We start from the raw sequence: 27958 nt of genomic DNA, 5'->3' as shown, positions 1-27958 counted from the left end.
CATATCTTTAAATGAATAAAATACAAGTTATACAGAATCTTTCCCATAAAACTATATATCGGTCTGCTCAGCTCCTCCTGCTCTACAATATACTGCCAGCAGTTTAGACAGGATGTTCGAGGAGACAGGTTCCCTTGAAAGGATTTGTTCCTAATGTCCTGGTGCCTTAAACCACAAGAAACATTTAGAGGTCTTCTCTAGTCTAAGACTTAATGGTTCAGTACTGTTTTAGTAGCAAGAGTGAGATCTAAACTATATTAGACGGGTGGTTTTAATGTTGTGACGAATCATATGTTATTCTCTGACTCGTGCCCTAGCTGCGCCTATGTAGAACATCTAAATACTTTCAACACTCCTGAATAATGTACACTGTAGTCACATTTGGTACTGCCAGAATTCTCATCCTCTTTCACTGGTTACCCAGAAAGCCTCCAACAGTTCCTTTGAGGATTTGATAAAGGGACATCGACACCTTAAAGCGCATATCCACATGGAATGTGTTATGGGACGGATTTGCCATGGATGTTGGTGCAGATTTGGAGCGGATTTCACCTTTTATTTTGAATGGGTGAAATCCACAATGAAATTCCACAGCATAAATTGACATGCTGAAAATTGAATTAAAAAGTGATTTTGTCATCATGTTCAGGTTTGGGCAGCATGAACCCAGGACAGATATGCCCTTTGCCCATGGGTATAGTTTTATTCTAAAACACTGTGCGTTTTCAGAAAAAAAAACCCAGAAACACATACGTTGAAGTTTGACACGGCAATGGAGCTTCAAGTCATGTCATGTCTATGGATAAAGATTGCTGCAGAAATCGCAGTGGGTGTCTGACTGCGATTTCTGATGCGATAATCCGTCCTTGGGCATTTGGCCATAGGTTGAACACGGGACAAGTATGCCTATTGCCATGACAGAATCCCTTTAAAGTCCGCATCCCAGGTCAATTTATGCTGTGTATTTTTTCTAACTCCTGTAGGTACGATTCCTTGAGTTCTCATGCGCTTGGCTTGTACTGTTTTATGCTGCACAACACAAATCCATGGCAGAAAATATCCAACATGTACGCTATGTGTGAATATACCTGAAGAGCTCGTTACTTGGGAGTAATGTCCCTAAAAAAATTGAAAAAAAAATCCCTTTCTGTAGGCGTCTGCTGACATCTTATTTTAAACATAAGGATGAAAGTCTTCAAACAGAAACTGGACAGACATGCCTGGGATTATTTGTGCAAATCAGATTTAATGATCCTGTGTTGAGCAGGGGGTTGGACCCGTTGACCCTGGAGGTCCGTTCCAACTGTACCAATTTATAATTCTAATGCCCAATTTACTAGAAATGCTTAGACTTTCCCCCTTTTTTCCATTCAACTATTCCGAGTAAAAGGGCTACCATCAACGAGATATGGTCATGTTCTACTAGACTCATTGTTCTGCCCCTCCGATGGAGCTGGACAGTGGAATATGGTATCACAGATGTGGAAAAGGCTTAGTGGATATAAATCACAGAAATAATGAAACCACCATTGAAAACTCAAACAGAGAACAATTTGCAGATCACCAGGAATAAAAATCCCTACTACGGTATTTACTTATTGAGGATCTTTGCAACAATCTGTACTTTAAATATCGTACTACCAAGCAACTCTTGTATCAATAAGTGTTACATAAAACTTGCTTCTGTTTTTATTTCTTAATTCAAGACATTATTTACATTTAGCAGGCAGATTTACCCCAAAAAGAACCTGACTAAGATGTTCGGTGAGTAACCTTACCATAGGAGCCTCCCAGTTTATTGCTCTGTAAATACCAAATTCATGCAAGCTGAAAAGTGTATTAGAATACTAAACATTAGCTAAATTTAAACAATATGTATACAAGTCTCCCTCATAAACTGAGGACATTTATGAAAGCTATAAACCCTGAAAGAAACATCCAAGATTCTGTCCATTTCCCAGTACTCTTTTAAAAGTGAGAGCAAATGACACCCGCATGCTAATAATTAGAGACCCCTCATTCCTATGCACCACAAGCTTTTTAATTTACCTAGTAATCTCTTGGGAGGAAGAGAAATCATTTAGCTGCAACGTTCTTTAAATGAGGAAAATAAAAAAAACTACAGATATTTGTTTTTCACTTTTATAACATCAACTACATAGAAATGACCTGATAGGAGATCTAAATTCCCATTAAAAGAGAACCTGTCGCCTGTAAAATTGTTTTCAGTCTGCCACCATAGCATTAAGTGGCGTAACACAAGCAGAACAGAAATGACTGTAAGCCGAAAAGAAAAAAAAAGTGTCTTTGCATTTGCAGGAAATGTTTGAAAGTTGCACTTCCATTATGCAAATGTACCGCCTCAAGCCAAAGAACTGGCACCATGATCCCTCCAAGTCATCGCATCATTGTCTAAATAAGCCTCTCCTCACATTCGCTGTCGTCCTCTTTGTCTTAATGTCAAAATAGGTAGTGTCAAAATCGCGTGCAAATTCCGTGTGCCCACCCATTGCATCCTCTCTGCATATGGGCTGTGAAGTGAGGTGTATATACTTCACCATCTCACTGTGTGTGCACCAGCAGACATGTTTGGAGGGGTCTACGGAACATACTGAGGATTTCAGCGCTCTCTCCTGCCACCCACTTTGTCTTTATCTAAGTGCTGTTAGCGCCAAAATCTCGCTCAGGTACTGTGCACCCCTTCTGCTGCTTCTTCTCCATACATGTGCAGTGAAGCATGTATAACACCTTAACTTCACAGATGCACTGCGCTGGCAGTTGTGGTTAGAGGGGCTCATGGAAAGTGCGGAAAATATCAGCGATAGAAGTGCTGATGTTAAGCCAAAAGGAGTGTCACGAAGTAAGAATAGAGGCAGAGTTTAAGGCCCTTTTACATGGAACGATCATTGTTCAGTGGTTGGCTGAATTTAGGCTGAATGATATTGTTCACTTTTTGTTCATCGTTCATTGTATGCGGGCATAATCATCGTTGGCTCATTCACTAATCGCTCAGTTTAAATACCGATCGGTCAGTTGTTCAGTCGTTCACATTCACTGTATAAGTGAATAAGAACGATTTCTCATTTGAATGAGCTAATGATATATATGCCTTTATAAACAGGCTGCCCAAGACTGAACTCGGACATCGTTCACTCATTCAAACAATATATCACATAGTGTAAATGGACCCTTAGGAAGTGACATGCTGACTTAGAGGGCACATGGTGCTGCCTCTTACTTGAGGCGGTGCATCTAATATAAAAAAGCCTACAGGCTTTTTCTTGCACCACATTTTGACCTCTTTGCATGACCTTTGGTGCATGATTTTGGGGTCATTAGATTTGTAACTTTTTCCCCGCGCCGTACAATCATAAAATTTGAGTGACCTGTCAAGCCAGGTCAAAGTTCCTATGTTAAGTTTAGCAGTGCTGTTGTGCTTCAGCCAACAGTGCCACTAGGGAGAGTCAAGGCTCCTTGACACTGGTGAGGGCGATATCACTGTTGAAATCGATGTGGAAACCCCTAGATGCGGGTGTGTTTTCACATAGAAAGAGCCTTGAATCACTCCAGGGATGAAGGAATCCCGTGGCACAGCTGTCACAGCCACAGCAGGGGATTGCGCTGTTATCCCATTGTTTTCAATGGGGCCGACGCTACTGCCGCCAGTCCCGTTGAAAACAATAGGCGATTTTTTCCCTGCATAGCATCGCAACGCCGGGGCTATGCAGGGAAACATCGAAGATGTGAATAAACCCATTTTATGTTCGCGTAGCAAACATCACGTCAATCTAGTTTGCATAATTAGCATGCAACCTTCCAAGTAAGATTTCCTGCAAATGCAAAAATGCTTCGTGTACATTCACGTCTGTCCAGCTTCTGTTACACCGCTTAGCGCTATGCCGGCAGATTGAAAACGATTTTTCCATGTAACAGGTTACACTAACTGGCACTCCTTGCTTCCACTATATAAATCCCAGAACCAGAGTTTGTATATTGTGCTGGGCATCCAACTAAAAAGGGCCTTAGGCCTACGTCCATGGGCGGGTCGGACTCCACAGCGGAATCCGACCCTACCTACGGCCAGCAACTCTACTTTCTTGTGTCTGCAGGCGAAGGCATCTGCACGGATCTCTATTCTTCTGGGACATCTGTACTGTGGATGGCCCACACGGCTCACCGTCGGACATGTGCAGTGCAGATTATTTTTTTTTTTTAAAATCTCCTGCTCTTCCACCAGAATCTGCGGCCCGTTCGCAGTTGGGCTACGGATAAGCTGGGATACAGATAGCTTGGCTTCAATGGGTGCCGTCTGTGCAGGAACCACAGTGAAATGGAGCATGCTGCAATTTGTTTTCTGCATCAAAAGATCCGCAAAACAAATCCGCATGCTCTAATTCAGTTGCGGACGCCAACGCTCCTCTATGGACAGCTTGAGTTCTGCAAATCAAATTTGCCCATGGACATTGGACCTTAGGGAGGAGCATGGTGAGAAAACAGCAAAGATCATAAGCTGAAGGCAGCTGACTGACAAGGTAGCCAAAATGTCCTTTTCAGTTGGATGTTAGGCATAGTGTACAATTCCAAAACTCTGCTTTTAGTTGTATAGTGGGAGCTTTTGAAACCCATTAGTTTAGCCTTTTATGTGCATATTAATAGAAGTTTTATGTCATGACAGAGGAACTTTAAAGTGTACCTCCCATTGTAGTGTTTTTAAAGGGGGACCCCGACCGAACAGCTGAGGTGGCACATGTTCTCTGCGCCGCAAATACACAGAGGTCAGAGCAGAAGCCTCTGTGTCGACCTCCATGTAGTGGCCGGAGCAGCTCTCATTGAGATCAATTGGAGCTGTGCCTGCAGTTACAAGCATTGGCCACTACACAAAGGGCGGCGCGGAGGCTTCTGCTCCAACCTCTGTATTTGCGGCACTGACAACATGCACCAGCTCAGCTGTTCGGTTGGGGTTCCAAGCGACGGACTCCAGACGATCAACTACTCATGACCTATCCTGATTATAGGTCATCAATAGCATTTCCCTGGAAAACCCCTTTAAGAATTCAACATTATAAAAGGATTGTAAGCATTTTCTCAATATATTTATTCATTTGTTACTTGAAAACACCAATGTGCTATTCTCCCAGAAATGTTGTCCACCTTTCAGCCACTATGGGGATTTGATCAGATTGGTCTTGTATAAAGCTCCTATTTAAGTCGATTTAGGGGTGGGGAATAATCTGTAAACCTAATGAGAGGTACATTTTAAAAACATCATAGTAAAAAATAAGACATGTATTCTGGTCACTTCACCGAGTGGTGCAAATAACATCAAAGTCACACATTCTAGAAAAATATTATTTTGGTTCTGGAAGCATAATAGTACAACAGTTGTTCGCTTAGCTAATTAAAAAAACCACATACATTATATGAACTAATTATGACACATGCAAAACCCAGTTTGTTTTAGAGTGACAGAATTCCAATTTGATGAAACCAACATTTTTCAGCGGACATCATAATTCTTCTGAATCCCGATCCTTGTAGTTCAAGCCTATTTGAAGAAGCAGCTTAAAGTGTTTGTGCCCAACTAGAAATCAGAGCTTTCTCCAATATATTGCATTGAGTAGTAGATTCAGGGCTCAATGTGAAGAGAGAATGTCTCACCAACAAGTTCAGTGTGCTACGGCTTATATAACATTCCACCTGGGAGAAGTAAGAGACAGCTAGCTAGGAGTTTTAGTAATATAAAAAAATATATACATCTTTATTTGTCCTTCCACATTCTCTATGCAAGGGCCAATTCGCTAATCCTAAATATGAACATATAGAGGACATAGCCTACGGCGTGCCCCGATTTTTTTTTTAAGCCATACAGTGTGTTTTTGGAGTGAGAAACTAAAAAGGTTAGTAGGTTTGTTGATGAAAAAAAACACTACTTGATAGGTTCATTCATGGCTGTACATAATAGTGACCATCGGGTTCTTTTATATATTTATTTTTTTAGGCTAATACATCTATTAAATGGCTTGAAAGGCCCTTCTGAAGTCTTGAGGCTATAAAAAGGTATCAGAGCCTATTAGGAGTCTTGCTTTCAAGAGGTACTCATACACATTAGGAGGTTAGACATGCTTGACTGGATCACCTGAGCATTCAAGTTATTTGTTATCCTAGGGGTATGTTCACAAGGGGCAGATACACTGAGGATTTTCCCTATGCAAATCCATTATGGAAAATCTGCAGGGTATGCATTACAGTAGCAGTAAAGTGGGTGAGATTTTATCAAATCTTATCCAGTATCTGCATTAAAAAAATATGCACAGAATCTGCAGCAAGATTGCAATGTGCATTTTAAACCCACAGCTTGTCAATTTAATGTTGCAGATTTTCATTATGGATTTTAACCCTTTCCAATCCACTGTCTGACGTCTTTCAACATTCTGATTGAAGTCTGTACAGCTTCGATGTTGGAATACGTCCGGCAGGGTATTCTTACTGTATATTACTGGTCGCTCTGCTGTCGGGGGCCTCTCCGGCATGTCACATACTGCAGTACTGGCTTTAGCCAGCAGATGGCGCCATTGTAAAATTGCAGAAAGAGAAAGCCCCCTAGGAAACCCTGAATCCAATATTGGATTGCAAAGGGTTAATCATTGCAATGCATAGGGTGAATTCTGTAACAAGTTCCACCACTAATTTTGAGCAAACTGAACCAGTAGAGTCCCGTTTTGGGTCAAAGTTGCTAACAGTTCGGGTTTGTGCCAAATTGAACTTTTAGCAAAAGTTCTACCCAAAACAGGATTCTACTGGTTCGGTTTGCTCAACACTAGTCCTAAATACTAGTGTATAACACTATCTAAGAGCCACAAAAGCCCTGTATAATATGCTCAGTTTTAAGGGGTTGGGTGAACTTCTGGTTCAGTTGGAACCATTTCAGACCAATCCTAACTTTTTGCAAAAGATCAGCAAACTAGCCAAACCGAACTTTTCAAAAGTTTGCTCATCGCTATCCAGAACAAATCTGCATGTAACACATTCTGCTGCGGAAAATGTCTGTGTGGCTGTACTCCAAGGGTGGAGAATAGCAGTCAACAGAGCTCTTTCAGGTGATCCATACTAAATCCTTTAGGGTGGCTTGACACAGCATTTTTTGAATTCTTTTTGTAATCCACTTTTGGCTTTGGCTAAAAAAAAACTGCATCAAAATCTGAAGTGCATTTTCCAAAAACTCCTATGTGGGAAGCTTCCATAAGGGTGTATTTATAGGATGTAGATTCATTGCAGAAGTAAAATCCTTTCTATAGATGTGAATGGTGTTATTTCTACAGCATGTGCACATCACAGGTCTCTCGCTAGCCAAGCCAGAAACCTGCTGCACACTGATGAGGGGCAAATACCCCGAAACAGCTGTCTGTGTATGGATTCTAGCTTGGTTTTCAAACCCCAGTCATTGTTACAAGGTTTGTATAAAGAGTCTAACATTGACTTTGAAGAATGCTGTATTCCAATAGCTGGCGCTACAGAGGTATCCATCTCCCTTTTTTACATGAATTTCTGAAAACCTCATTCAAATTAAACAATTACAGAAATGTCTGTAACACATCTGCCACTTGTTAGTGTACCACAAGTTTGGCTTGGCGCATAGCATTTTTTTGGAAAACATACTTGTAGTGTTTGCTGCATTTTTGAGCCAAAGCCAGAAGTGGATTAAAAAAAGAAAGAATGAGAATTATAAAAAGGGAGCATTTATACTTCTCCTTCCTGCCGGATCCACTTCTGGCTTTGGCTCAAAAAACTGCAAACACTGCAAGTACATTTTCTAAAAATGCTATGTACGAAGCCATCCCAAGGGATTTAGTAGGGATCACCTGAAATAGCTCTGTTGACTGCTACTCCCCATTCCCCTAGAATAGTTTTCCTAGTTATTGTCTCACAGGGCCCGTAGACTTGGAGAGTTACCTCACCATACAAAATCACGTGCCCGTAATCTAAAGTCTATGAGTACCTTCCTATCAAGAGGTTTGTACTAAACGTTAATGACAACACAAGCTTCCTGAATTTCTTCTTCTTCTTCATCCTCCTCATCTCCGTTCAAGAGGCCTCTGGCTTCAGCAGTTTGTACATTAGGAGGCCACTCCTCTGCTTCTCTAAGGCACCCAGGGTTCACAATATAGCGATAGTCACTACTGCCTGCTGTTGCACTACATGTCTGATAAGTGTCCACGCAGCATTGGTCATCATTGTCAAAAGCAGAGTGCAAAATGGAGTCTGCAGCGGAAGCTCCACAAGTCTCCCCGAGGTTTACATACAGTGGATCTCGACTTCCTGAAAGTACGGAGAGACGTCCCCAAATCGTTTCCAGACGTCTTTTCAGATCTGAAAAACAGGGCCTCCGTTTGGGCTCAGTGATCCAGCACTGGCACATCATTTCATACCTGCAAAATAAAAAATAATTTAATCTCTATGCAATTGTTTCGTACACCGAGTCCTGCACTATAAAATATGCTGGCACTAAGGCCGGTTACATATCTGGTCGGACCCTTTGGTTGGAGGTTCCATCACAGATCCGGCTCAAAATACCAGAAGAAAAAGCCCTGCATGTTGGGAGGAAACCCCATTATAGTCAATGAGGTCCGTCTGGTGCTGTTTAGTTCCGTCAAGAGCCGTGAACGTTTGGCTGCGGGGATTCCCCTTTCTTGCTCCCTAAACGGAATCCCCATGAAGATGGGAGACCACCCTTACTAGCCAAGCTCACACGAACATATTTGAATTGCGTTTTATGAGTGCAACATACGTGATGCATTGTAGCAATTCAAATACATAGATTTTTGCTGTTACACTTGCATATTATACGCAATGGAAAAAACGCTGTTATGTGCAGTCAAGAATCGCTGCCATATGCCAGCCCACACAGCAGTAAAGAGCTGTGTTATAAACGCAGCTTTTAACCCCACGCTCGTATGAGTCTGGCCCAAGTACCTCAATCTGTAAATATGAGCATCGGTTACTGTGCGTCATGGAGATAAAAGAAAAAAAAAACCTTACACTATACAGATACCCTAGCCATACACATAATGCTAATAGTTAATCTCACTGAGAAAGATGATCCGAAATATCACCACTCCTGCTTCTGGCATAATACTACTAACAGCGGCAGCAACAACAGTATCAGAACTGCAGGGTGTGTCTTATGGACACAATAAAAATAAAATACAATTTACTTGCTGTATACTTCTGTAACCACTGGGTGTCACTACAACATTAGTTGCCGCATCACCAACTCCCTCGCCACACAAAGTTCACACTTTGCATTCTAATGCAGCTTTTTTTCTAAGCTAAAACCGGGAATGAATCCAGAAAAGTTGTAGTATACATATTTTAAATGTCTACATTCCCCCTTTATGGGTCAACTCCCGTTTCTGAGCCAAAAAAGCTGCACTAAAACTGAGCCAGGCCTACATATTCCAATCACTTGCCTGTTTATTACCGCAAAAGTGATAAAAAAACCCATTTGCATAAATGACTTCAGCTTATTGACTAGATTAATGAAAGTGATTAAACTAATTTATTGGTTAGTCGTTTGCCTTGGGAGCATTCTGCGCCTTTAATTTTGTAGCTTTGTATGTCTGAGGCATAATAGATTTCCACCCACCTTCCAATGTCAGGCCTGCATGGGATTAAAAATGTTCTTTAAAAAACGATTATTACTATTAACACTTCTGACTCCTATAGGGATGTGGGCGAAGTTTGAATATGATTTTGTGCATGCTGATGATGTAATTTTTAATGGCTTTTTTTGCATCATCTGGGGAAATTAGATCACCAAAAATAATCCATGTACATTGTTTTCACTATACTATAGGGGGATAAGTGGGGAAAAAGTATCAGGTCCTACTGTTCGGTGCTGCAGAGTCGCACAGAGTTTGGTTTTCTTTTATGTACAGTACCAGCTGAAAGATTTGTGAAATGAACACTAGACACAGAAAACAAAGCCTATAAAGTAATTCTTAGAATAAAATAAGTCATATTAGTCACTGATAGGAATGTAAAGGCTAGATTATCAGAGCTGAAGATATAATAAAGTAGTGGGGAGGAAGGAGTTTTGTAGTTCCATTTTCCTAAACTTTAGTCTAAGGTGTATGGGCACCTTAAAAAAAAAAGAAAACTGTCTCTATATTAAATGCACCATTTCAACCATAGGAAAAGCTTGTCAGGTGAAAGTTAACAATGAACGATCATTTTAGCGGAGTGGAAAGATGTTGGTCATGTATGCAATTTCCAACCAATAGTCAGACGAAAGTTCTTTTCTTCTTGTGAAAGATCTTTGATCCATAAAGCACCTTTCCTTCTAAGTACATTCACAAAAAGGCGTAGGACAATTGACGAGGACTGTGTATAATAAGTTGGCTAAAACAATAGTTTGCTGTAACTTTTGTCTGATGTGTAGGAGCACCCTAAGACTATACACCCAATACAAGAACAGACATTTTGCTACAACCCCAAGTAGCTGTTAAAGGGGGTTGTACCAAGATTACAAGTTATCTCATATCCACAAGATTGGTAATCCGTAGCGGTCTCACAGGGGAGACCTCGTCAATTTTAAGAATAAGGTCTTGTGTGCCCCTTTGCCTCTCACTGCGGGGGTTGTTTCTCCTCCTGGAGTGACACCTGGATAAATGGAGTGCAGGCCGAACACACACGGTTGGTGCTCCATTTTTTCAATAGGGCTGATGAAAATACCTAAGTGCTTGTAGCTCAGTCTTCTCTGCAGTCCCACTGAAAGTAAATGGAGTGCCAGTGCCCTCGCAAGACCAGCGCTCCATTCAGTCTCCTCCTCACTGTGAAGTGACCCCATAGTGAGGAGGGCAGGGGACATGGGGATTCTGTGGCTAGGGTATAATTTGTAGTCTTGGTACAACCCCTTTAAATGGTAATTATGTATGCTTGTCCTAGAATGGCCTTGTCCGACCTAATAGCTGCTTCTAGGTAGCATCCAGAGAAATAAGATTTATAAAGGGATGCATTTACGCAATTATCGTTCCCTGGCACTCAGACACATTGTAAATACATTTACTTTTTAATGAGCAGCACGAGCCAGTCTAAATGTACAGCAGATGCTCTCATTATAGCTTATTTTTGATCATCTCGTCTTTAGATCTTTCAGCTACATCTCACAAAAAAGATGCTTGCACAGCATGTCCTAGTTCTAACCTCTACAAGAAGAGGCACAGGTGACTATGACATAGTGGGAATATGGGGTAAAATATTTGAACTGTTGATAAGAAATGCTATCATAGAGTACCTCAAGGTAAATAACTGTATAACTTCATATCAGCAGGGGCATAGTTATAGGGGGTGCAGAAGTAGTAGTTGATACCAGGCCCAGGAGACTTAGGAGGCCAAAAGGTGCCTCTATCTTACGAAAACACCAGTATTATAAATGGCATATGGATGGTTGGGGGGGATGCATGTTACAGATTTTGCATTGGGGCTCCCAACATTTAACCTCTGCCTAATCTTTTTTTTTTTTTTTTTTTTAGATTCTAGCAATGGCCCGCCCGCTAGTGCTGCATCGATGGGCTTCTTAAGTTGTGGATGACCCCCATGCTCAATTTTTACATCTGGGCTGACAAGCCTTTAGCTAGCCCTCTTGATATCAGCGTGGGTTTATGAGCCATCACTCCTGTTAAACCTTAAGCTTCAGCTTCTACGAGGAGGCAAGTTCTAGACTGGGGTACTGGTGTATCTTGTCTCCACTGGAATTAGGGGTGGAGACATGGGTTGCCTGGCTCACTGACAGGTGATGCCTCCACCAGTGGATTGGCTGATGCATGGAAGAGCCAGGAGACGCCCCCAGCAGTGGATTGACAGATGTAGGTCCTCCTGCAAGTGTCCCACTGCCAGCTTCTCTGACTTTGGCTGCCGTACTACCAGCAGTTTCCCTCCCGCCTCCTGTGTGGTCTCCCTTGTGGCATTGTGGGTATTGCCAGCGCTGTGCTGCGGTCCTCCTGCATCGCCGCTGACGCAGAGCGCACAGTTACAGCGTTGGACGTCAGCGGAGCACACCCAGGAGTGCGCTGTCAGCAGGTCCGGCTGATTGGGGGGACAGGAGCAGCAGGTGTGGGGCAGGGCTGATACTGTCAGTCGGGTTGCCTGATCGGGAAGGACAGGAGCAGCACTGACAGCTGTGTTTGGCTACCTGCTGCGGCGCTCTGCTGGCCGGCTCTGTGCGGTGCTGTGCTGGCCGGCTCTGCGCAGCACTGACAGGAGCAGCTGCTGGTGCTGCACACCAGAGTGAAAGCTCTGTTTTTCCTCCCACCTCTGAATTTTTGCCTGTAACTACTGCCATGAATGATACCTGTAATTGCCTGTATATTCAAGTTCATCTAAGTAAAGTTTACCGGGTCTCAACTGTTCCTGAGGTCCCGAGGTATGACACACAGGTCTCAGTGTTTATTACTCTGCTGTATAGAATAACGGTGTGGGAACGGTGGCGTCACGATGTGAGAACAATATATATATATTTTTACACATATACATATACGCACATACACTACATCAACTCTCTGTTTCCATAATTCCCCCCACCCTGCACGTTGCATATGTTACTATGTAGGAGGGTACATTACTTACAGCTCATCCAGACAGTCCGGCGGCTGCTTCAGTCTGTTTCCAGCAAGGAGGTAGCTGTAGATTTCAGAATTCTCAATGCCGGCGTAGGGGGTTTGTCCCAGTGTGACTATCTCCCAAAGGGAGACGCCAAATGCCCACTAGGAAATAATTAGCATAGAAAAACTGTTACAAGGGCAGTAAGCAATTTTTTCCCATTAGGGTAAACATACTATTAAGAGCATTTTCCTACTTCTTTTAAAAGATTCAATATGGGCTGTCACACTACTTTTCCAGAGATCAGAGAAGACATATGCAAACGATGCTGCGAAAGCTGGATGTTAACCCATCTAGCAGTTGTAAGTTTAGCCATATGAAGTCCATGGGAAGTTTCAATACCCCACCCAAACTTGGGACAGATTTGGCATGATTGTGGAAGAAAGCAGCCATGTTTTTTGTAATGCTGTATTACCCGTTTAAGGCTAGTTTCACATGAAATGGGTTTGCTGTGGAAAAATCTGCAACAATTCCACAATTAATACCTGCAACATACTTGTGCAAACTTTAATGTAGTAGATTGTTCACACTTTGTGATGGGAAGACAGATTCACCTTTCCACTGCAGAAGGGGCATTCGAGAGACTTAAAAAATCCCCAGAATGTGCTAAAATCTGTGCAATTAATTTTTTCCAATGCATCAATGGGATTTTGAAAACTCCATTCACTTTCAAAAAGTACACAAATCCAGCATTCGTATTACATTCCAACCCCCGCCTCCATCTCAGTAATCCTATTCCATTAGCTTGCACTACAATTTGCTGAGAATTAATAGTATGGAATGCATTTGGAAAGTTCACAGCAAAGCGGCCCTGTGTGACCATAGACCAAAAGACAGTAATGGTAATTCTATATGAAAGGCCGGCTGCACACTGGTGGGCTGGATTCCGCATGCGGAATCAAACCCTGTGCGCAGCCGGCATTCACGCGTACCTGCCTTTTCTTTTGCAGTCTGTACTGCAGATTGTCTGCACGGCGAGCTGTCGGACACGCGCAGTACAGGTTTTTTTTCTTTTAAAATCCTGGCTTTTCCCGCGTCGTCGCTAGGCAATGTTATTGCGGAAGTGCCACGGATTCGACAGTTTCCATTGACAGTTTAAACAGTGGCCGTTCAGTAGTTAACGGCCGCTGTGTTATCTCAATGGAGAGGGGCGAGGGAGCGAGAGAGGAGAAATCTCCTGCACTGCCCCGCCCCCATGCTGGCCGCTCTGTTAGTGAGCCAGCTCTGCTAGCTCCCGTGCAGGAGCACGGGAGCGAGGAAACACAGGGACGAGTGTTGGGCATCGTTTGCCCAACATTCGTCCTGTGTAAATGGACCTTAACTTTATAGCTTTTTCCACACCTGCCTAAAACTTTTACACAATACTGTGCATGCATTATATAGTATGCAATTTGTGTCTGATTTGTGGAGTTGACTTCTATCGATTTCACTCATCACTAGAGCAAAGTGGCCAATAAAGCAGCTTCTAATGGGATCTGCTTGCAGAACCATGCTGCATGCAAAAAACAAAAGCAAACAAAAATGATTGGAGCCAGGCTGGTACTGTGTTTTCCAGGTGCTACTGTCAATTTAGTTTATTACAGTGACTGAACCCCCGCAAACAGACAATAAAGGGTTTTGTAATCAAGGTTACAAGTTATCCTCCATCCACAGGATGATCAGTTAGGGTCTCGCCACTGAGCACTGCATCAATTCCACGAAGGGGGGGTCCTTTGTTTCTATCCGCTTCACTGCAGACTTACTGCACCCCTTGCAGTGAAGAGACTAAATGGAGCACTGGTCACACAAGCGATCTGATGCTTTATTTACTTTCAATGCGACTGGAGAGACAGCTGAGCTACAAGCGTTCGGGTATTTCCATCAGCCACATTGAAGTGAGTAGAGCGCTGACGGTGCATGCTCAGGCAATGCTCCATTTATTCTGATGTCACTACAAGGAGATGCGAGAAGCGACCCCTGTAATGACAGGCAGACAGGGATACGGTGCCCCCTGTTCTTGAGATCGTGGGGGTCTCAACAGTGAGCATCCCCACTGATCAGCAAGTTATCCCTTATCTTGTGAGTAGGGGATAACTTGCACCCTTGATACAACCCCTGGAATGGCATAAAGGAGGTACTGCAAGAGCAATTCTAAGAAAGTAGAAAAACAAACAGTATTAAACATGGGCACAGTACATACAGAAACTATTTCCACAACTAAAAGTACAGACATAAATGAGGAGTACAATATAACGATTCAAAGAGAGCACCCACCACATCACTGTACATGGTATAAACATTGTCTGCCAGGCTTTCCAATGCCAACCATTTTACAGGAAGCTTGGATGCACATCCCTGACGGTAATAGTCCCCGCTGTAGATCTTTTTGGAGAGACCAAAGTCTGCAACACATACTGTCATGTCCTCATGTAACCTAAGACAGGGGATAGAGAAAACCATCACAAGTTCATTTTATATAAGTATAGGTGGATAAAAACTACATCGCTAATTGAAGGCGTCAAATTTTGAAGTTCAATAACTGATAGATATGAAGTCCCTTTGATTTCAAAATATAAAGATTACGTTTTTGTAATTGCTTCTTGTTATAGCCTCAATGCTCGCTGCCGCCCTGCTCTCGTGACTCATCACACTTCCTCGTTTATGGTCTGTTGGGCCATTATGAAATATCCACCACAATGTGTGATGCAAATCACCATCCTCGTCAGCTAGAATGAGGTGCAGCACATATAACACTCCGCAGTTATCTCCATTTATAAGATCACATTAAAAAAAGGTTAAAACTAGTGGATATTAAGAGCGAACCATATACAACTCCAAGGGTCGTGGGGGCGCTGTATACTGTGCCTAGCTTTCTTCAAAGGAATCTTGTAGGGAAACTTGTTTGTCAAGCACTCGCAACTAAACGAGAACACTAATTGCTTTAGGCCTACTGTATATACAAGAACATTTTTTTAATACAGTTTTTGAAGTCAAAATCATGTGCGGATCATAAGAGGAAGGGAAGTATAAAAGGACAGATGCAAAGTCTTTCTTGAATCCATTCCTAGTTTTGTCTCCAAAAACTGCAGCAAAAAAAAGAACAAACCCCTGAACAAACTCTGCATGTGTGACAGAACTCTTATTGTTGTCAAAGGGGACCTGTTATCACCTTTTAACCCCAAAAACTATTATGGTGCTCAAAAGGTGGGGGAACTGGGAGTCAGGGGAGCGGTTTCATACTCACCAGTCCCCCTGTTCCAGTATCATGTCCCTGAGGAATTAGCACGTGCCTGCAGTGTGACTCTTTCTGCGCATGCATCTCCCACTCATGCTTATGGAAAGAATACATGCAGAAAGAGTCAAGCTGCTTGCGTTCCCAAACTTCACGAGGACACGGTACTGGAACAAGTCTATGGTAGAACGTGTGTTTTGCCAACTGGAAAACAACAAGTTTGGATACGTCTTTAAAGAAGGACAAGTGGGTTGATACAACAAAATTTAATAATATAAATGAATGGGTTATAAAAGTAAAACAAATTTACATAAAAATAGGGGATATTGCAAAAGTGTTTTGTCAAACAATTCTTAAATAATAGTTACATTAATAACACAACAAAATTTATTAATACTTACATCACCAAGAGCCTTAGGTATACTTTGTGCATCAACCGGAGATGCAACAGCAAAAAGTCAGAGAACAGGGGGACGACAATGTAAGAGGGCATTCCCCATCACAGGTCCAAAATGCATCTAACACCCCAAAACACTCTCCTGTCCGTTATAATAGTATGATCTATTGCTTGATTACTTGCATAGCAAATATTAATGCATAGAGTTGCTTGTCCGAAAAGGTCACAATCTGAAGTGACCATTAACCAGATCATACAAACAAAACTGATTCTTTAAACAATGACAGCATTAGGCTTCAAATATACATAAAGGCCCATTCAGACACAATGATTATTGCTCAAAGGATGTCTTTTGAGTAATAATCGTTGTGTGCATTTACAGGGCAAGGGGATTGCTCTAACGTTTGCTAGGCCGCTTGTCTTCTGCATCCAGCTGTTCTCTGCTCAGCCGAGCACTCCAAGTGGGGTATGAAGAACACAGCTGGACCGCTGTGTTCTTCATACCCCGCCTGTGTTTATGGAGCAGGATACAGCTGAAACAATAGTATCAGCTGTTTCCTGCTGTGAATTACTGATAAGGCTGATCATTCTCTTTTAGCATGCTGACAGACAAGGATCAGCGACTTGTTAACGAAAACTGCACAATGTCCGTGCAGTTACACACAACGATTATCGTTCAAAAGATGGCTTTTGAGCGATAATCCTTCTATCTAAGCAGGCAATAAGGCTCTAGTTCAGTACTAAGGCAATGATGATAGATTTGCATGATTAATTAGATAATAGATCACAAGACTTTATAGACAATGGTGGTAGAATTACAAGACAATGGCGACACTAAGTCCAGATATTTACTTGGTTCCAGCAGGTCTATAATACTCAGTTATACAATCCCTATAATTTATACATTGAACATTTATGGCTATTTGGATACAAGATGGAGAGCTACAAATAGCCAATTATATTTGCACCACGGCACGTGTATGGGACTCTAAAGTCTATGCAACGGATGAAAATCTGAATTTTTTTTTCAGTGACTGGCACCGAGGGAACCAAGAAGCGAGCAAGTATGTCTTCTGCTGGTTTAATATTAAGTAATTGAGCACACAGCAGAAACATTATAGAAGATAAAAGAATTTAAGAAGTCAACAGTTTAATAAGGTAACTATTGTCATATTCAAAATGTCATGTTACTATGAAATGGCTGAATAATAAGTGTTTGCAGTTATGGTTACACAAATCTTAATTAGCATCCATGGTGAAATCTATAGTTCATACCAAGAGACATCTGTTTGTCACGCGGAGATCGTTCCGATGCCCATAACCTGCTCGTAGGCCCATATACTATTGTACCTCCTTTTGGTCACAATTTTATTTAAAAAAAAAAATGCTGCAACAAATGCCGTCATATACAAGTATTCTTCCCAGGAAGCATTGCTTCTAAGGGACAACAAAATGCCTCATTCCGGCACCCTAAAGTGGAATATGTAGTGCTTGCAAGTCAGTAACAAGAACCCCATAGGGACTCCGAGTGCATGGTCTGTGTACACAGGAATGCTGTATCCTTGCACTCTTAGGCCTTAGTCACACGGGCGTTTTTTCACGCGATTTGCGGATCGCATGACGGATGCGCATCCGCAAATCCGTGACCGGTGAGCGCAAGTCGCCCGCAAATCGCCCGAAAATCTGCTCCTAGCCGCGTTTCATTAGAAACGGGCCGGAGCTGTCCAGCGCATTGCATTCAATGGAGACGGCAATAGAGCCGGCTCCATTTAAAGCAATGCGCTGCGGGCGAGCCCGGGATGAATTGTCGGGAAGGGCTTAAATATATAAGCCCTTCCCTGCAATTCATCCTAAAATGTGTTAAAATAAAAAATATATATATATATACTCACCTTCTCCCGGCAGCCGGAGCTCCGCGCGGCCGTCCTGCAGTGGGTGTGAAGGGGGTGTGAGTCAGACCTGCCCCCTGATTGGCTCAGCGCTCAGCCAATCAGAGGCATGTCTCACTCACACCCATTCATGAATTCATGAATGGATGTGAGTCAGACCTGCCCCTGATTGGCTCAGCGCTGAGAGGCAGCAGTCACTCACCCATTCATGAATTCATGAATGAGTGTGTGAGTGAAACCTGCCTCTGATTGGTCAGGGCTGTGACCAATCAGAGGCACATCATTCAGCAGGCGGGATTTTAAAGCCCCGCCGGCTGTATAGTGCCGAGAAGCAGTTCAGGAGAACTGACAGCGGCCGCGGCTGGACTCCGGCTGCAGCGGAAAGGTGAGTATACATTTTTTTTTTATTTTAACACATTTTAGGATGAATTGCAGGGAAGGGCTTATATATTTAAGCCCTTCCCGACAATTCACCCCGCGCACGCCGGCAGCCCATTGCTTTCAATGGAGCGGCTGTATTGCCGGCTCCATTAAATTCAATGGGCAAACATCGTTCTTCTCTGTCACAGCTGTTACAGCTGTGGCAGAGAAGAATGATTTGTCTTCTATATGTTCTCAATGGGGTCGGCGCTGCTGCCGCTGGCCCCATTGAGCGCATATAGAGAAGAGAACAGGAATTGCAGATAGGTGTGATCTGCGATTTCTGTTCTATAATTTATCGGACGAGCGCATAAAAAGCGCTCATGTGTCCGATACCATTGCAAAGCAATGGTTTTATAAAATCGCCGGACGCATGCGCAAATCGCGGCTAAAAACGCCCGTCTGACTAAGGCCTTATAGTCAGAGTATACAGAAAGTCTTTCCATTCTCCTTTACAATAAGGTTGTATGAACTATAGAGGTAAACTATGTGACTGATATGGGCCGATGGAGAGAGGGAGGCTAGCAGAGTTTGATCCCACCCTACTGGTTGGCTGGAACCAGTGCTGGATTCCCCTCTCCAGAGAAACCAAATTACTCGAAAACAAGGGGCTTAGGAATTATGTTAAGGGTTATAAGTAAGGGAGTAGAGGGGTAAGCAAATACCAGACCCCCGTGTTCTGGATGCCCAAATCCAGCAACTAAATAAAAGCGGCCATTTTGATATTTTTATGATACCCCTTCTCTTCTACATACGCCAGTGCTTTACAGTATGTACTGTTTTATTAGTCAGACAAAACAAGAAAGAACATCCTAGAATCACATATTATGGATAAAAAAATTGACACATTATCCACCATCATTGCCATTTTCCTTTTTTGTGCTAATATATAACTAAATTAGAGGCACAAAGAACACCCTAAAACCGAAGTCCAGAAAACTATTTTACAGTGATGATCCACCTCATCATTTTCTGCATCCATTATTACTAAAAAGGACATAAAATGGCTTTCTTTTCTTCCACAGACACTGAGCTTACTGGTTGCCAGGCAACAGTATAATACTAGTGTAAAAGTATATTAAAAAGTAGCAAAGGAAAAAATAGAAATCTTTTTATGGCGTAGCTGCAGTTTAGCATGGGAAAACTAGAGGTTTCCAGACAACAAGGTAAAAAATAGCCTTCGCCAAGAGATGAAAATGGTCACATCATTAGAACGTCGTTATTTAAATTTTTTTAGTGATAAACGGAAACTATAAAAAACAAGTATATTAATAGCATTACCTGCTCGAGTGTCCCAGAAAACGTGTCACTGTGAAACATTTTGGAAAACACCACAAATCTAGTATCAAATCTAAAACATGTTGGAGATAACCTGTAAAATATTAGTTTATGTGCCACCAACCCGCTCATGGAGTACTTTGTACAACTTTAGGCACCTGTGCATAAGAAGAAGGACATAGCTGAACTTGAGCAGGTTCAGATAAAAGTAATTAGACAGAGCCTTTCAGTTGTCCTGACTTTTGTTTTAGTGAATACTTGCATTCCCCATGAAATTTTGGAGCATCTTATTAGAACACTGTGTTGTGCTGCTCTATTAGGCTGGATTCACACAGGGCGGATTTGCCGCGGTTCTGCCGCAGCAGATCCGCCCGCGGTTCTGCCGCAGCAGATCCGCCCGCGGCCGCTAATCTCGGGATTAGCCAGCCATGTGGACGAGGTTTCTCAGAAACCTCGTCCACACGGGACGGCTAATCCGCTGCGGTAAATCCGGCAGCCGCGGTTTCAAAAGATTGAGCATGTCTGTTTACAGTCGGTTTTTTGTTTATTTATGTTACGGCCGCGCTCTCCTCTATGGGAGAGCCGGCCGCAACGGAAAAGCATGCGGCCGGACCGCTTCAAAGCCGCCGCGGTTTAAGCCGCGGCGGTTCTCCCGGTGGACATCTTGCGGTTTTTGCTGTGGCCAAACCGCGAGATTTCCGACGGGAATCCGCCCTGTGTGAACCCTGCCTTAGTCTTTAGAAAATGTTTTGAAAAAAAAAAAAAAAGAGAACTGGGCATTACCATTTGTGATGGCAACATATGACTACTGTATATACTGGATACCCACAAGGTTAACTTGGTCTTATTTGGTAAGCTCTTTACACTGGCCAAGAGGTCTTACTTTAAGAAAAGATCTATGTGCGGGTGGTGTCATCTTTGGAGGAGGTGCCATATTGTCACCTAAAGCTTGTTTCAAAGGAAGCCAGATGCAGGTTGGACAAACCTCAAAGGGGGAAAGCAGACTAATATTGGCGGAGGAAGTACAGAAAGATGGAGAAATACAACTAATATTAAACAGTCCATTACCTCACTGTCCAATCCCAACTCAGGGATTTGCTTAATGAACTAATGTGCACTTCTGCAAACTGAACCAGGGATTGGTTCATGGGGTAGGAGCCCTTACAAGCATTGCATTTTTTTGTATTAGAGTTTAAAAACTTTAATAACTGCAGTCATTGTGACTCTGAAGCCTTTGGTGATGTCAACCCTTGATTGCTGGAAAGCAGTGTGAGTATGCAGGTTCTTAGCCTTTCCCAGGGGGTGGTGACAGTGAGTTTGGGTTGTATGAACTGTATTGGGGTGTGATCTATGCTAAATGGGCAGCCTGAGTGCAAAGTGTGCGCAAGATTGAGTCGCTGTTCTAGATCAACCCCTGGTGGCTGCACCCGAATGACAATTGTGTATGTGACACCATTCCTAATGCCAGACAGTAGGGGCACATCCCTTTGGCAATGTCAGCCATGGCTGGACAGTGACTGGTGAATATCGACAATCTCCTAATTGGTAACACCCACTTGTCAATTTTTTCAGAAATTTCTAATAGAACAGAGAAATGGCACAATGCAGGGTTCTAAGAAAATATTCTCCATAACTCCTATATTATGGGGAATACGACCATTCCCTAAAACAGATGTGACAAGTGTGCTGACATCTTTACAGGAAAAAAATGGGATTGAAGTACCAAGAAAAAAAAATTTGTCAAACTTGGGATTACTCAGTTTGAAAAAGACTGCTTGGAGTGATCTAATTACAATGTACAAATATATGAATGGACAGTACAGATAATTTTCTATATCTAGGCCTGTAGCCATAGCATAGGGTATTCTCTGTGTATAGAGAAAAGAATGTTTCACCATCATTGGTGGAAGTTCTTTACTGTAAGAGAAGTGAGACTATTGAGCATGATGTTGTATGCAATAGTGATCTCCAACTCATGGCTCTCTGTAAAACTATGACTCTCAGGATGACTGATAGCAATCCACTATTCCACAAGATAAACTAAGATATACCCACTATACAAGACTCCTTAAAAAGGGGTGGACTTACATTAAGAACCCTTGTTCATATGAGCCATTAGGTAATATGAATTTCAGGAAGGTTTCCCTTGCTTGGGACTCTACTCTACATGGTGATCCATCTGACATTGGTATGGTTGCCAAGAAATACTACATTTTCCCTGCAGTGGTCGGAACGGGTGAAATGTATGCCATAAGATAGCTTACTTTGACAAGAACAGCAATTTGCCAGGGGGTTACAGAAGTAGTATTTGCACTGCAGCAGCTTATTTTTAAGAGGTAGTTCTTCATGAGACAACTCTTTAAATGATTGACTAGTCAGCTAGAAGAAACCTACAGCAGAATCATCTCTAACCCTCAAAGCAAAGCACTCTGTGCAGTGTACATGACTGAGAGCAAAGTATGGAACATTGAGCATTAAATTAGCGTTCTACTGTCAAAGTGTAGTACTATGTGGACAGTATTTGGCTCAGTGTGGATACAGGTTTACAACTATGTGGTCACCGAATGACTATGTGGGTAAATTGTGGAGTTATATGGGCACTGTGCAGCTCCTCGTACTAAATTAAGCTAGGAAAGGTATGATACTATGGCAATATATTCATATAAAATATGGAATGTACTAGGGAGGCACTAAACATTAGAAATGTTCCTGCTGACCTTCTTTCTCCAAAACGTGGTGTGTTGTAACTATTGCTGGTAATATAGTCAGTTTACACTTTCAGCGGTGAATGTGCCAAGAATCATTGTTTCTATGACAGCTGTATATATAATTCTGAAGCAGTTTTCCTACAAATGCTAAGTAGAAATATTTAAAAATATTCAAATTATATAAGTTTGGTACAGTGTTAGCCAGTAGAGAAAAATGTGATTGCTCTCAGTAAGGCTGCCTGCACACGAGCGGGTCGGATCCGGCAGCGAGAATTCTCGCCGCGGGACCCGACCCGAGAGCCTGCAGGGACGAGCGCGTACTCACCCGCGCCTGGCGGCCCCGACTCTTTCATGTGCCGGCTGCCGCGCAGCCCAGAGCCGGCGGCCGGGTGAGTGCGTGCCCCGCACAAAAATAGGACATGCCGCGGTTTGTTTGCCGCGCGAGATTTCGCGCGGCCAAACCGCGGCCGTCTGCATAGGAGTGCGTATTGTGAAAGTAAAAATCTCACCAACAAGGTGGTATCAGATAAGCATCAGACAGGAGGCTGCATTGCATGAAAGCGACTGGAATATACAAAAAAAAAAAAAAAGAGACCTCCAGAGTGTGATAGGTAAACAGGGGAGGGGGCGGGGATGGAAAAACTGTTTATTGGATAGATAGATAGATAGATAGATAGATAGATAGATAGATAGATATTCTTTTGAGATGTATTTCTGAAAAAATATCAAACACAAGAAAAGTGCATGTGCCAATGTGAACTGTAAATCACATTCCATGCAATCAAACAACTATAACATGCAATGCTACTGACCATACAACTATCCACTAGCTGAAACTGACCACTATCTGAATATTTTTGTAAAAACTTACTGGCATAACGCCCACACAGAAGGCAAGATGATAATCTCAGAGTTTGGGTACAAGGACAAAAACACTTCTTTTAACACCAGAGAATTTTGAATAAAAAAATTAAATGTGAGCCATCTGTTTTCTTGGCCTCCGTCGTTTACTGCTTAGGATCTGCATCAATTAGGTAGAGAAATTCTGCTCTCTCAATCTGGTGGCAGGGTGCATTCGCATGGGTCTTTTATTTAAATCCTATGGTCTTCTCCTAGTATGGCACATAATTTAGCAATATTGTGCGAGTGTCCCGGATTTCAGGAAGCTATACAGTAATACAGCTAAACAAATTCAGCCTTCCAGTAAGAGTGATTATAGATGTTGCCCATGCATACTTCAACATCACAGCCAGTACCAAGTTCTTCCTCCTTGTTCATCTCCTGAATGTGGTAAAATAACATTATTTCAGTTGTTCAATGCTTATGTTAAGCAGCCTGGCCAAAAAACTGTTACTTTTAGTTGGTCATTATATACATTCATTGTCAAAAAAAAAGTCAAGCACCTAGAAGGAGTTATCAGATTCGAATGAAACTTTCTATGTGTGATTGTAACATTGATAGAAGTGATTACAACATCAGAGCAAAAGAATAATTTATTATGGAAAACTAAAGCCTAGAAGGAAGGGCACTAGTACCCTGTTGAGCCACCTCCAGCTTAGATGACGAGAGGTGATAAGGACAGGAATGGAGACATACAGGTTCCATATGATACCCTGTGCATATCAGTCCACATTTGCAGTTACCTGAGACTCTAGTTTGTGCAAACTCGTAGGCTGTCGAAGTTGGCGCCTCAAATAGTCCCATACATGTTCTATTGGCGATAAATCTGGCAACTGGGCAGGCCACAGAAGTGTGACAATGTTGTGGAGGCATTCCTGTGGCACCCTTGTTGTGTGCGGCTGAGCATTATCCTGATGAAAAATGCCTCTTGGAAGCCGCCATGAGAGGAACACATGTGGCTGCAGGATGTCCTGAACATATCGCTGAGCTGTCATTGTCCCTTGTACCAGTACTTGGGGTAACTATCATATGCTCCCCCCTAGGTCTGCGTACACAAACACGGCTGTCATCAGTGCCCAAACTAAAGCTGGATTTGTCGCTGAAGACAACCCAGTTCCACCACATAGCAGTAGAGTTTCACTGTTCACGACACCACTGCAAACGGAGGTGATGGTGCATGGGTGTCAAAGGCAGTACACATAATGGACAATGTGAGACCAAAAGTCCTGGAAATTGTTCTGATAGACACTGGGGTCTGTAATGATAGGGCCACCTGTCTCTGGATGGCGGACTATAAAAAGGTTGGAGCTGCTCGTACTTGTTGGACGATCAAACAATCCTCTTTACTGGTGGTCAGTCAAAGGCATCCTGAGCCCAGCCACCTTATGTGCACGTCCTCAGGCATCCATAGGTGGTGGTCAATCTATACAACCATCCAGCTTCTCACATTCCAATAGTGCACCACCTCTCAAACTCAGTTAACTGGGTGAAATCACTGATTGCATCGTAGAGGCGTCTGGTTGTCAACAAGCTCCACACAAGCAGAGAAAGAGCTCCACTAGACACAAGTAGCCTCTGCAAGCCTTTCTATAGGCCAAGGCTGGAACCACTTTTAGGGTCTCAAGGGATAAGACCGTTCATCTAAATCACACTACAACTCTAATTGTTTATATATTTGCTTAAGATGTAACTGCATGCCAAGTTTTGCAGCAAATTGAGTGTATTTAAATAGGAGAGTATATTTCTGGCTACTAAACCAGTATTATGGCAGGAACAAGTACGTGTGTGTATCAAAGTCCAGCTGGAAACCGCGTGTAAAACACTGCAGAATATGTAGCAGCAGCTTAATAGTAAAAAAGTAGCACAGCCATTATCTCCTCCTATTAAGGTTTCTCCTGACTTTTGTTGTATTACTTAATGAAATCATCTTTTAGAATGCAGAGATCTATCCATTATTTATGGTTATAACCCAAAATACCTCTACACTTCAAGGCCGGCTTCACACGGCCGAGAAAATCGCGCGAGATTTGTGCATTGTGAGATGCACAAGTCTCGTACACATATGAACCAATTCTTTTGAATGAGGTCATACACATGAGTGAGGTTTTCCCGCATGGCACCGCGATGCGGGAAACAAATCGCAGCATGTTCTATCTGGCTGCGTGATCTCACATCGCAGCCCCATTGAAAGCAATTTGAGAACTCCACAATCCTCTCCTGCAGCTACGACAACCACATTGAAGGATCCCTGCATCCCGGAAGTGATGCAAGGCCATTGTCAAATGAAAACACCTCACATCCACGGGGCTTTCACATTGATGGAGAGCGAAATATGTGGGCGGGATTCACGGCGTGTGATTCACCAGTGTGAAGTTAGCCTAACCGTCATTACTCCTCAGAAGGAGGAAGGACCACCATGATGGCGCAGTGGTTAGCACTTTTGCCTTTCAGTGCTAGGGTCCTAGGTTCAAATCTAACCATGGCGTTTGTAGGTTCTCCCAGTGTTTGTGTGGGTTTCCTTCCACACTCCAAAAAAACATACTAATAGTTGAATATAGACCCAGTCTCAATGGGTCAGAAAGTATCAAGTAACGTAAATTGCTGCATAATATTTATGTGCTATATAAGTAAAAGGTGATTACTATGAAACATAGGGAGAAAAAAAAACTCCAATGCGGATATGGTCCTTAGTTAGATTTGAACCTAGGAACCCAGCTCTGCAGGGCAACAGTGCTAGCCACAGGACAATCAATCAATTTTAGGGGTACTGGTGAAGCTCCGGTTTGTTTTGAACCATATCAGACAGAACTGAAATTTGACAAACAAGCGGAACTATTCAAAGGTTTGCTCAACACTAGTACCAAATATGTTTTTTTTTTAATCCTTTCCTGTTCTACTTGATTGACCCCCAAAAAAGAACAATTGCAGTACTAAAAATTAAGCACACACTCCCACAGAACAAGTTGAGTAGGAAATAGGAGTCCAGTTAATTTCAAGATAAATCTAAATACAATATACTTCACCGCTCTACATAGGAATCAAATGGATGTGTATCCTTACTGAATCATTTCACACACAGAAAATGCCTCAGAACTGCATCTTTGAACTCAAACCATGAGGAAAAAGACACTGAATATTTATCATCAGAACGCCATCTATATGAAATCAAGCAGTCCTCAAGACAGCACTGAAACACTTTCCAAAGAAAGCTCACAATAGTGTAGTACCTTTAAGATTCGTAAAGAATAAATAAGAGAATAAAATCTTGTTTTTGTATAGTGCCAACCTATTCCACAGTGCTTTCAGGTACTTTTTAAAATTTTTTTTTTTACCCTTCCCCACCAAGCTGGGTACTCATTTTACCAACCTCAGAAGGATCGAAGGCTGAGTCAACCTTGAGCCAGCTACCTGAACCACGCGGGGATTGAACTTGCAACCTTCAGGTTGTGAGTGAGAGCTTAGGACTGCATTCTGCTGCTTTAACACTCTACGTCATACTCACAAAAGTGTAAATAGCATCAACATTAAAACATGTCCACTGCAATCCTTGGCACACCAGACAACAGCCCAACCATAGGTTTTGTCAGATGGCTTCTTCTAAGGTTGGGCTGTTGTCCGATGTGGTGACAATTGCAGTGGGCATGTTTTAATGTTGATGCCATTTATTTTTTTGAGAGTCTATTAAAGAATTCTTTACCGATTTTGAAAAAAGTTACTACAATATGGTGAGTTTTCTTTGGATAGTGTTTCAGTGCGATGTTGGGGACTCCTATGGGATTCTCATGATAAACCTCATCCCAGTTTCTATCAGGTTTTGATTTCAAGGATGCAGTTCTGAGGCATTTTCCATGTGTGGCGAAGAGGAGGTGATTCTGGAAAAAGGATACACATCCATTTGATTCCTACGTGGAATGGGGAAGTATATTGTATATTACCTGACTGACCCGGTCTGGCCATGACTGTGGGTCCAGGTGTACTGTTTATCCTGGGGCTCTCCGCACAGCATGGCTTTGGACAAGCAACAGAAAAGAGGGTTAATGACTTTGTTGGCTTCGGTGCAGCCAATTTCCTTTCCCTCTGCATTTCATCGAACATTTGCTGTTCTAGTCATCAGCATGGCATGCATCCCTGTGCCAACTTGTCTCAGACAAGAGATTGGTGTCTTCTGAAACGCCATTTGTGCCTCATTTCCCAGCAACACTATGTCTTTCATATACATATTTCAGAACTATAGAAAACAGACCACAGTAATCTTTTTGCCTCTGTGTAATAGACTAAGGATCTACGGTCACATGTTTTTGTCTCAGGAATATAGATATGCATCAAGGAAGGCACGGCCTCATACATATGCATCAAATACAACGAAAATCTAAAGCCGTACAGATCAGCTGCCTTATGGTATTCCATATTTCAGTAAATATGGTCCTTTACATCTACTCTGATGCCGGAAAAATATATTTTTATCTTGTGGCACATTGATTTACTGTGCTACATAGTC

At 42.5% G+C, this 27958-nt stretch overlaps 1 protein-coding gene across 1 annotated transcript in view; it reads right to left on the bottom strand.

Annotated features, from left to right (window-relative positions):
* Positions 1–1666: 1666 nt before the first annotated feature.
* Positions 1667–27958, bottom strand: part of TYRO3 (TYRO3 protein tyrosine kinase) — a 173954-nt gene continuing 147662 nt past the window's right edge. Inside the window, exons 17-19 of the mRNA XM_066608303.1 lie at positions 14911–15070; positions 12625–12761; positions 1667–8426 (exon numbers count right to left, since the gene is read on the bottom strand). Coding sequence (XP_066464400.1) covers positions 8018–8426; positions 12625–12761; positions 14911–15070 — 706 coding nt within the window. The 3' untranslated portion in view covers positions 1667–8017. The remainder of the gene's footprint in view (positions 8427–12624; positions 12762–14910; positions 15071–27958) is intronic.

The sequence above is a fragment of the Eleutherodactylus coqui genome, chromosome 6 (assembly GCF_035609145.1).
Source record: "Eleutherodactylus coqui strain aEleCoq1 chromosome 6, aEleCoq1.hap1, whole genome shotgun sequence".
Taxonomy (NCBI): domain Eukaryota; kingdom Metazoa; phylum Chordata; class Amphibia; order Anura; family Eleutherodactylidae; genus Eleutherodactylus; species Eleutherodactylus coqui.
Note: the sequence above shows the minus strand (reverse complement) of the source record. Positions and strands in the feature narration are given on the sequence as shown.